At 35.8% G+C, this 10,867-nt stretch overlaps 5 protein-coding genes across 5 annotated transcripts in view; 3 read left to right on the plus strand and 2 right to left on the minus strand.

The window, feature by feature from the left end:
- The window catches only part of LOC129574414 (protein lethal(2)denticleless), a gene marked incomplete in the record, with an annotated part of 4,945 nt that extends 4,850 nt beyond the window's left edge, over positions 1-95 (minus strand). The window contains 1 exon segment of the mRNA XM_055456424.1: positions 1-95.
- Positions 96-1,093: 998 nt separating this feature from the next.
- On the plus strand, positions 1,094-3,554 carry LOC129574416 (uncharacterized). The gene is made up of 4 exons (XM_055456430.1): positions 1,094-1,363; positions 1,779-2,207; positions 2,769-3,069; positions 3,206-3,554. Exons 1-4 carry the CDS (start codon positions 1,316-1,318, stop codon positions 3,328-3,330), a joined length of 903 nt encoding a protein of 300 aa, XP_055312405.1. The 5' UTR covers positions 1,094-1,315; the 3' UTR covers positions 3,331-3,554.
- A 1,237-nt stretch (positions 3,555-4,791) lies between these two features.
- Positions 4,792-6,367, plus strand: LOC129574417 (uncharacterized). The gene is made up of 4 exons (XM_055456431.1): positions 4,792-5,247; positions 5,606-5,759; positions 5,826-5,939; positions 6,227-6,367. The coding sequence occupies exons 1-4, from the start codon at positions 4,993-4,995 to the stop codon at positions 6,301-6,303; spliced, it is 600 nt and encodes a 199-aa protein (XP_055312406.1). The 5' UTR covers positions 4,792-4,992; the 3' UTR covers positions 6,304-6,367.
- Positions 6,368-6,415: 48 nt separating this feature from the next.
- On the minus strand, positions 6,416-8,077 carry LOC129574419 (uncharacterized). The gene is made up of 3 exons (XM_055456433.1): positions 7,706-8,077; positions 7,125-7,248; positions 6,416-6,822 (listed from the first exon to the last, which is right to left on the minus strand). The coding sequence occupies exons 1-3, from the start codon at positions 7,818-7,820 to the stop codon at positions 6,552-6,554; spliced, it is 510 nt and encodes a 169-aa protein (XP_055312408.1). The 5' UTR covers positions 7,821-8,077; the 3' UTR covers positions 6,416-6,551.
- A 42-nt stretch (positions 8,078-8,119) lies between these two features.
- Positions 8,120-10,185, plus strand: LOC129574418 (60S ribosomal protein L11). The gene is made up of 5 exons (XM_055456432.1): positions 8,120-8,235; positions 8,607-8,756; positions 8,886-9,035; positions 9,380-9,527; positions 9,956-10,185. Exons 1-5 carry the CDS (start codon positions 8,230-8,232, stop codon positions 10,084-10,086), a joined length of 585 nt encoding a protein of 194 aa, XP_055312407.1. The 5' UTR covers positions 8,120-8,229; the 3' UTR covers positions 10,087-10,185.
- Positions 10,186-10,867: the final 682 nt, after the last annotated feature.

Consider the following 10,867-nt stretch of genomic DNA (forward strand, 5'->3'; position numbering starts at 1 on the left):
GGTTTATTGTGCGATTTTCCGTCGAAAACAGAAACCTGTCGAAAAGTGTTCGTTCTTTTTTAATCACAAATCGATGCAACGCATGATTGTGGTGTCTAGAAATATTTGTTATTTTTGGCGGAATAAATGCAATTTGTGTCTTAACTGGCGGGTATTTTGACAGTTGAATTTGAAGTTGAAGCCAACAACAAAAACATACACACACACACGAACCGAATAGCGAATCATTGTCAACCAGGTCAATAGAGGTCGTTACCGTAGAAATTAGTTCAGATGACAACACAAATTCAATGCAGACCAAATAAGCGGTTCAAAAGAGAAACAACACTATTCGCCATCGTCAACACCAAAACGCAATTTTTCGAAAACCGTTTCCGATGTGTTATGCTCTCGATCAATGTGATAATTGGATTCACTTTAATTTTACAAGCAAGAGAGATGCATTTAAAAAAAATATGATTGAATAACATGCGATTATTACGAAATCCCATGCATTCTAGGGCATAATTTGTTTATTTCGCCCGAAACACACACACACACAGCCACTTGACTCATCGCTTAAATGAAAAATGATTCGTAGAAAAATGCACGCATTGTTTCAAATGATAATTGGGTCTTTTCATGCTGCTTTTTATCAACATTATGCATTTAATTCGCACCGCGAATATATCAACGTTTAATCAAGTCAATCTACTAACCGATTTTATGGGTTCATTTCTCACAGAATGTTTGTTTGTTTTTTTTTTCTCTCCCATTTGTGGATTTTAATCGTTTCTACTGCATTAGTCTTGGACTGGATTAAAGAAAATACGTGGAAAATTCATGAATGATTCCCAACTGTCCTACTATTATGCCAGAGAGTTCAATGTTTGTAAAACATTAACCTACTGAATTGAACAAACAACAAATTATTGCGCCCATTCAATTTTATTTTTTTCGTTTGCTTCGTTTCATTACAGCATTAATTTATGCGTACCGGTCAGTTTGGATGCATCCCGAGAGTGGGGCGTCATCAGCACCCGATTTTCGTTGCTGTTTCGGTTGATTTCGACCTGATATCAATCATATAAATATTTCAACAGACTTAGATATTATGCTTAGAATTGTTTTAGCAGTGCAAACAATTGGTGTTCCAAGTTGTGGCAATTGTTGAAGAATTAAATCGACTTGATTTATAAGAGAATAGAAAAACGACCGGCCTAAAAATACAACCCAAACGACTTGTTCATAGACAAATAAACCGACACTTGACGATAAAAACTGTAACTCACGGAGAAAACCAATCGATTTGTGCAAGTTTTTTAAAGAAGAAAAAATGACGTGGTGGTTACTCCCAGTAGTTCTTCTCTTGTGCCTGGCCACAGTAAGTGAATTGATTGGTTGTTGGTTAAGAATCGATTAAATTGCAATTATTGTCAGATTTGGAAATCAAAATTAGAATATTTCAAACAAAATCACAGTTTCAATATAGGAAAATAAAGAGAAAAATGATTCGTTGATCAACTGTGACAAATATTGATTTTGATTTGTTGAATCGTTTGTTTTTTGGTTGGTTTAGCCGAATTTTTGCTTCGATTTAAATCTTTTCACAATACAAATTCAAATTCGTGAATATTGTTCACAATAGAATCATTCATAACACTGAAATTGAAATTAACCCGACCAGATATATGTTCAGATTTTATCATCTAGATTCACACCTTTGATGGAATCTCTTTTTAAATTTTTATGAAAATACACGAGAAAAAATCTTAAACCAATTTTTATCTAATTTTCAGACGACTTATTCGCAACTGGATGAATTTGAGTGTGAAATAGCGCCACCGTTGAATGTGGAACCGTTGTCATGTTGCCGTGTTAGTAAGCCATTTGATCGTACCAATTTCCCAGAATGTTTTCCAAATGTGCCGGCTGTAACAACACCTCTACCTCCGATTGGCAGCGACAGCGGCTACGACGATGATGACAGTGACATCAGTGACGATAGTAGTGTGTCACCAACGAGTGGACCCTACAGCAAGGATGATTACAAATATTGGGAATGGAAAAAAGATAAGTATCACGGGCATTGGCCGTATAAATATCACCATGGCTATGACAATCATCGACGCTATCACGACGACTATCACAGCGATTACCATCGATTCGGATACCATGGAGGCAGATACAACCGTCAAACTGTTTATCGTCTTAATCAGCCACTGGGCGTGAGTAACTTTGATGATAATTTATTTTTTTTCAATTATTTGTTTGATCTTGAAATGCACACATTTCGGATATTGTCGAATCAACAATTTGGGTTTTTTTCCACTCATTTTAGTAAGTTATGCGTATCTTCTTGATTGAGTTTTTTTCAATCCGATTGATTTCGAGCAATGAACTTGTTTAAGGCAAAATATTCCATTGCAAACAAAATTACATTAGATTAGAAGAAATGAAAATCTTTTTGGCGATTTTATGTTCAGTGTAACTGTTTGATGTCTTAACGACGGCCATCATTTATTGAATGAAGAAATTTGAAAACAATTTCAAACAAAAATTCGTGTGATAAAACCAATGAGTTGACCCTCCGTAATAAAAGGCATTGATCACAATTAATACAGTGAATGTTCATTGTCTGTGAACTTCTGTGTATAAAGATCTCTACCAAAAAAAAAAAATAAATAACGAATAAAGATATGGAAAAAAGAATAGAAAATTCGATTTTTCGATCCATTCAACTATTTTTCGTTAATCTCTATTCTTTTCTTCGTTTGTTTTCACCCCAGCCCTGTTCAATTGAATGCATATTCAATCAAACCAACATCATAGCAAATGGTCGATTCGATCGTAATATTGCATTGCAAGTGTACGCCGATTACTATCCCGAAGTTCCAATCGATATGGTGACCCGAACAATTGACCGATGTACGAAACAGCTCAGAAACTTCTTGATCATCCGACGACGACGCAGCCGAAATCTTGGACGCAATTTGCCACTGAGACGATGCCGCAATGGATCCGGACTCTTTGCGGCTTGTTTCAATCGTGAAATCTACCGTAATTGCCCACCACAACTCGATACCGAGAGTAAGTTCAATTGAAATTAAATCTCTTTTCGATTATAAATCACAGGCTCTGTGATTGCTCTTTTGACGCTTGATTCAATGTTGAGACAAAAAACCGAAAAAAAATTTCTAAAAAAAAGTCTCCTATCAATTTACAGGTGAAGATTGTGATACGCTGCGCACATTCATCGATACCTGTACGCCGATCCGTGGAATTCGTAACACGTTCAGTATTGACAACGTTGACGTCGATGATAATGGCAATTTCATCCCAGCGAATTAATTCGTGAATCATTTATCAATCCATTGTTTTTCTCCGCTGAAAAACAACAATTAATTATTATGTTTATCATGCATTTTTCATCAGTTCGGCATATTGTAAACGGCGTGAGTCATCGGACTCGGCGTTTGCAAATTTCCCGTCGAATTTCAAGCTATTTTTTTTTTAAATATATCATATTTTTGTAAATTTACTTACATTGTTGATTGATAAGTGGCGAAATAAAATTGATTATTTGATAATAAAAAAAAGTGGTGTGTTTGGACGTTTTTTGTAACATGTTTGGACTAATATTTGCTTTTGACCTCATTCTCATGATTTAGACGAAGCAATTGATGATGATAATTAGCGGCGGAGCTCACAGTAATTGCACGCATCAAAAATATTATGTGCGATGTGTGCCTATTGCTAATGTGTTGAATTCAATTGTGGAATAAATCAAGGTCAATTTTGTTTCCTCTCTCCAGAGACAGAGAACTCATGATTCATCTGTGCACAGATTCAACAACCGCGCATTTCCATCGCTTTTCAAGCACGTGCACATTTTCGCACGCAACACTGAAAGCACCCGCACAGTGGTTGTGGTACTTGTGGTGTTCGCACCGCAACATTCATTTTCCGAATTAGTCATGCATTGCAACATTGCCGCAGTTTGTTATCACCTGCTTGACGTAATTCGATGACATGATCGATATTTTATACGATGAATGTTCGAGAATTTGATGAGGCAAAGCAGGAAAAACTATGGTTATATGCACACTAAATCGTTTTACACCTCTTTGCATGAACAAGAAAATGATTTTCGATGCGATTCGTCACTTTCAGCAATTACCGGCAAATGAGCTGAGCCAAAAACATCACACAATCAATTTCTCTTTCTCTCTCTCTCCATCTCCCTCTCACTCACTCACTACCTCACTCTATTCTCTATCTCTCGCTCAGTGAGCGAGTCGCTCACTTCATCTCTCTCTCCCTGTGTGTCGTAGAAACGAAAGCGTAAATAATAATTAAACTTTTACCGGCATCGGGAAAAAACCTTCTCCGCGCTCCAGCAACCTATTTAAATTGGATGAGCATTTTTTGCGAAGTAAAAATAATAAAGATTTGTCCAGAACGGAATATTGTGGCCATTTTATATGTATTCAAATTGCAAATTGAGCGTGTTGTTTTTTCGGTTGTCGCTATTGTTTGCATTGCGTAAGTATCAGGCTAGGTGAGTATATTATTTTTTTGGTGACCTTTCATTTAAGAATCGTTGGTGGTTTTTTTTGCACGCGCGCCAGATCGAATCATTCATGTCCATTATTATAATTTTGTTTTGATGCTCTCGCATTTATCACTTCCCCGCAATTATTCACACAAAACGAAAAACCAGCGACTTTTTTCCGTCGAAAATTGTGCTGATTTCAGTATAAAAGTAATACCCACCCAGAACATATTCATTCATTTCAACCATAAGATCTATCTCGTTCGGAGCATTTGATCGTCACCAAAAGTGTTTTAGTTCGTAATTTATACAGACCAACAAGTTCTAGCTTATTGATTGAGTTTTCTTTTTTTATTGTTTTCAAAATCATAGTTTTGCAACCGAATTTCTCGGTTTCCTAGGAAATTTCATATTTGTACAACCAACAGTTTCATTTATTTGTGTGCTAAAATATCAAAATGAATTCCATCCAAGTGATTACATTTGTGGCGATCGCTTTGTCGATGTCGTTCGTTAAGTGCGATCCACCAAAACCAAATGTAGACGCAAAGTGCTTAGTACCACCACCAAACGATGTCGATCCAATGCTATGCTGCAAAATTCCCGAAATATTGGATTCAAAACTCATCGAAATTTGTGCAACCAAAGTGTATGGTCCTGAATCAAATCCAAGCAATAATCAAAATGAACCACCTTTCGCACCGCATATTCGGGTGAGACCAATTTTTTCTGGTTTTTTTTACAGAGTATTTTTGGAATTTTGGACCATAGGTATAAATTTTCTGAAATTGAAACGAATTTTTTTTTTTCGAATGAATTTTCTACAAACAAAAAAAAATCAAAATTTCTTTAAAAAAATGGAATTTCCCTTAAAATTGTTCTGATCTCTTCAAGAATTTTTGAGTTTTTTTTTTCACAAATTTATAAAACTCTTCAGAAAAGTCCCCAATTTGTTCATGCAAAAAAACTCAAACTAACTTCAAATAATTCAGAAACATTATCAAGCTCCTTGAAACAATTCACAAAAAAATCAGATAAAAATGGAATTTAACGAAAGATTTTTGTTTGCAGTGCGTTACCGAGTGCATTTTGAATGAAACTGGTATTTTGAAGGATCGAATGTTCCAGCCAATGGTTGCATCCGAATTGGCGAAAAAGACACTTGGCCCAAAATCCGTTTGGATGCCTATTGTTGAAGAAGCTCTACAAGCATGCAACGAACATGGTAATACAAAACACACAACACCCAGCAAATTTTCAAAGAAATTGATTGTGACTATTTGATTTAAAGCTTCCAAGGCTAAATTTGTTGACCACAAAGCATGCGGACATATGGGTGCTTTCATTGTGGCTTGCCTCAATACACAATTATTCAAAAATTGCCCAGAATCAGCCTGGAACAATGGTAAGCTCTTTCAAATTGTTTCTGTCGATCTTCATCTGTGTTTCTCGTTCTTGATTTTTCTTATCGAGATCATTACGATTATTGAACTAATTCAGTTCACTACTGAATACTGAACTTTTTCTTGTTTCGAAAATAGCAATATTTGCACGTAATTCAGTGCCTCTGGATATTTATAGAAAAAATCCGAATTTCTGTAACCGTTTACAAAATCTAACATCTTGCACTAAAAATAAAAACCTTCACGCATCTGATTAATTATTGATAATAAATTGCTATCACTTCAACAGCAGGTAAAGGATGTGCGGCATTACGTGAGATGACCATCAAATGTCCAATCATTGCGCCAATTCCAAGTCAAGATTAGGACTATCAACGGGCCGGTTCCGTTGTTTTGTTCAGCCTGTCGCCGAATCGAACTAGCTTAATAATAAAGCAAAGATAAAATAAAATTACCCTGAAATTAACATAGACCCCAATTGAACAATAGAAAACAAATCTGGCATTTTATTTCGTTTTATGGCTTAAATTACTTAAAATATCATTTTTGCAATTGATCTTTTGCTGCAAAATCATTCATTGTGACTGATGATGATTTGTTGCGCAAAAAATTGCTCAATTTTCGACGGGATTAAATTGTTCACAGAGCATGAACTGACTTTGGAATTGTAGCGCTTGTTGTTTGCCTTCATCGAGCGCTTCGGTCGATTTGTCAGCGACCACGTTGAGCATGAGCTTGTTTACACGCAGGAAAAAATCGAATTTATGCCGGAAATCATGCGATTGTTGAATCATCTGTCGCACATCAATCACCTCGGAAATGAAATTCTTCTGGTCGGGCTTTAATATGCTGTCGAAATCGGTCGGATCAGTATCGTTTAATTCCCTGGAAAAAATTGAACCGATATTAATAGGCGAATATTTTATATTTTTTATTCGACAAAAGTTGAAAAAAATTGAAACAAAAAATGAATTGGAATTTTTGTTCGAGAAAATTGGATAAATTTACCAAAATTGCATTATTTTTTTTTCGACAAAATTTACTGAGTGAAAATGAATCCAAAATAGAAATTTTTTCGAATAAAAATACATTCAAGTCCAGAACCTTCGCTCGATCTATCTTCTGCTTCAGAAGTTCTGCAGAATTGACGTTTTTTTCTATTTCGAACACGATCGATTGATACTTACTTTGGTTCGACCGAACGTCGGATGCCTCGTTCCTTCATCAACTCCTTCCATTGATCCAACTCACGGCGCAAATGCGTCTCATGGCTTACTTTCACTTCCTTCCGAACGGGCGATTTGAAGTCTTCTACAATTTTTTTTAAATAGAAAATTAGTGTTAGTCAATTCATCAATTTCTATTGGACATTAGACAAATATTCTCATTTTATCAATTTGTGTAGCAAAATTATTTGCAATTTTCAATTTATATGGGAAAATTGATTGAAGTAGTAAATTTTGAAGGAAATGACCATTTAATATGGTTTTTTTTATTAATTTAATTATTTTAAGTTAATTCTAACCAATTTTTAATGGAAAAAATTCAAATACTTCATTTTTATGGACAAATGAAAATGTTGAATGTGTTCCAACTAAAAATGTTCCAAAAATACAACAAAAATGCAGTGACATTTGTCAGTTTCTGATTGCAATCAATGGAAATTAAAAATAAGAAGAATGTTTCAGTTTCAAAAAATGACTCAATGGATGATTTTGTTTGAGAATGTTTGGGTAAAAATGATTTCAATAGCAAAAAAAGAACTCACCATTGAGTTTGCCATCGATGGCAAGTTCTCCGATATTTCGTTTCAATAGGCGATTTGGCTCTGTCTGTATGGTGACTGCTTCGGTGTTATTTTCAGTGCACTGAATTGCTTCCATTATCGCGTTCAAAGTATATTTTTTGATAAATTTCACTTGTTTTCAAGTTTTTTGTGGAAAACAATATTTATTTCGCCTAAAAAAAATCTCTTTTCAAAGTTGTTTCTCTCTAATTCCGACAGTTGTAAATGGTTTCATCGGACAGTTGCAATAAATCCACTGTTTTGAATACAAAAGTTTGACGTTTAAGACAGCGATGCAAACAATGTGAATGTAGCTGCGGTCGGTTTACCACATAGTACGATGCGGTTGGTATTGTCCGATGTGTTGTCATGTCGCCACTGAACCGCAACCGAAATGTCGTCGATGGCTCTGTATGCATGTGTATGTGAGCAGAACACGCGTGCGATCTTTCCCGTCTGTACTGTCACTGACGTTTGACGACTAAAAATTCCTTCTTCAAACAACTATGTCGGTGGGTGAACTTGTTTTTTCGTTACTTTAAAAAATATCTCAAATCATCGGCCAAAATCTCGGATATTTCGCCGAAATTCTTTCATAATTCTTTTGGCCCCGCAATTTTTTAGCGATTTAGATAAATATTTTTCGTTGCCGTCGGAAAATTGTTGGGAAAAAAGTGAAAAAAACAAAACGATTCGTTCGAACATTTGTTGTGTGTACCAAAAAAAAAGAGAAGAGTGTGAACATTTTGAATTTAATGTGATGATTCGATGTCCATGACAAATTTTCGCCAAATTGTTTACGAATAGTGCAATTGATTTTTAGAAAAATGAAGACAAATTTCCAATTTCAACTCAATCAAATGTGTGTGCTTTTTATTTGCAGCCTGCCGCAGTTAAACCGACTCAGGCTGATTCAGCCAAAAAGATCAAGAAAGATCCATCCAAAAATGTTATGCGTGATTTGCATATCCGCAAGTTGTGCTTGAACATTTGCGTTGGTGAATCTGGTGACAGACTTACACGAGCCGCCAAAGTAAATTCCACGATTTCCGCATTTTTTTTTCTTTAAATCACCAATTCATTTCACTTCTCTTCTTTGGAATATCTGTTGAATGGACGAAATTCTAACCTCAAAAAAATCGTATTGCTTGCTATTTTCTAGGTGTTGGAACAATTGACTGGACAACAGCCAGTTTTCTCAAAAGCACGTTACACTGTTCGTTCATTCGGTATTCGTCGTAATGAAAAAATTGCCGTTCACTGCACGGTTCGCGGTGCTAAAGCCGAAGAAATCTTGGAACGTGGTCTTAAGGTAAATAAATTCGGTTTTTTTTCTGCTTCGTGTGTGTGAGAGAAAGAGTTCAGTTTTAGTGTGTTTGGCAAATCAACACATGTGTATTTTGCATTCAATTGTCAACTAAATCGTGAATCGTTCCATTTCGATTTTCGAATAAGGCATAAATGCAAGAATAAAATTTTCCTTCAATTTGCAACAATCGTTTACTCAAATTTTCTTACTAAGCGATTTACATACGAAAGATACAAATTTTTGCTCCCAACACTGTGTGTTTGATTATGTCAACTGTCAATTTTGACAGCCATGTGTGTTTATGAATCGACTTTTAATCGTGGTTTTTTTTATTCTTTGTCGCACAGGTCCGTGAATACGAATTGAGACGCGACAACTTCTCAGCCAGCGGCAACTTCGGTTTCGGTATCCAAGAACACATCGATTTGGGAATCAAATACGATCCATCAATCGGTATCTATGGTTTGGACTTCTACGTCGTCTTGGGCCGCCCAGGTATGCATTCAATCATTATTTTTTTTCACCTCAACCGAAATCAATTCATCGTTGCTAATTCACATGGATTAATCGTTGTTTGCAAACAACGATTGCGTCTCAATTTCCATCTTGAATGTTCGTTGGAGCCATGGCTCCAAGTGTTGGTAATTCTCAACGAATTGATACGATAATAATCATTCGCACATAATTAGGAAGATTTACGGATTTTTCCCACCGAAATTTTCTCAGTCAAGATGCGAAAATTAAATTCACTACTTTTCTGCTGAATTTAGTATCTGAATTTATTTTCTTTTCATCGAAAAGAATACGCACTTGTCAGATATTAAGGTGGAAGAAAGACAATCACATCTCCTGATCTATGATGACGAATGTCCATCGAATTGAAAAATAATCACATTTCTCTCTCTGTGTGTTTACCGTTTCAGGCTTCAACGTTGCCCACAAACGCAAGAAGACCGGCATTGTTGGATTCCAACACCGACTTACAAAGGAAGATGCCATGAAGTGGTTCCAACAGAAGTACGATGGTATCATCTTGAACAGCAAAGCAAAATAAATTGCATAAAATTCCTTTTTTTTCTAAAACCACTGTTAATTTTATGGAATACCAACCGCAAAATTAAAAACAAGATATAAAAAAAGAACTACGTGCCGACATCAATGTGTTTTATTTGATTCTATTTTTTTTTTATTGAAATGTCAAATGTGATTTGTTTAGTGTGGAATAGCACGTGTGCTCCGATCGCTTGACCCTATTGAAACAGGCCTCTTGAATGCTACTCAGCTCCACTTGCCGCTCGATGATTTACGTCTTGAACGTTCGTTTACCGATTCCGTCTTGTCGTCTAAAGTTGATTCGAAAATATTGAGATTCCTCTACAAAGTTTGGACCTTTTCTTTCCTTTCCTTTGCAGATTTGCCACTTGCTAAATGAAATCTAGAGCAATATTCTGAACAAGTTGCAATGTTAGTTCTGAACTCATCATCAACGCCGCCTGAAGCTGAATCTTTGTTGATTTGGACATCGGCCGAAGCGTTGATTCGAAGCAAATAAACACCTACTAAAATAAGAAAAGAGCAAAACAAATCTGAAGAATGAATGAATACACCGAAAAATGATTCCATATATATCCAACAAGCCTCGAGGCTTGGTCATGCTTCAGTTGTAAGTTTACATGTTTCCCATATTCTCTTTCTTGCTTGCACTTCAAAAACCAAAGATTATCATAAAGTGGTACCATCTGGGCCAGAAAAATCGTGTCTGCCATGTGGAGTATACGTCCATCGATATGTGTAGAAGCTCTACATTAACAAGTTGAACTAAAATAAAAGACGTC

This window comes from Sitodiplosis mosellana, unplaced genomic scaffold (assembly GCF_009176505.1).
Source record: "Sitodiplosis mosellana isolate CC-2019 unplaced genomic scaffold, AAFC_SMos_1.0 Smas_scaffold_6162, whole genome shotgun sequence".
Classification (NCBI taxonomy): Eukaryota; Metazoa; Arthropoda; class Insecta; order Diptera; family Cecidomyiidae; genus Sitodiplosis; species Sitodiplosis mosellana.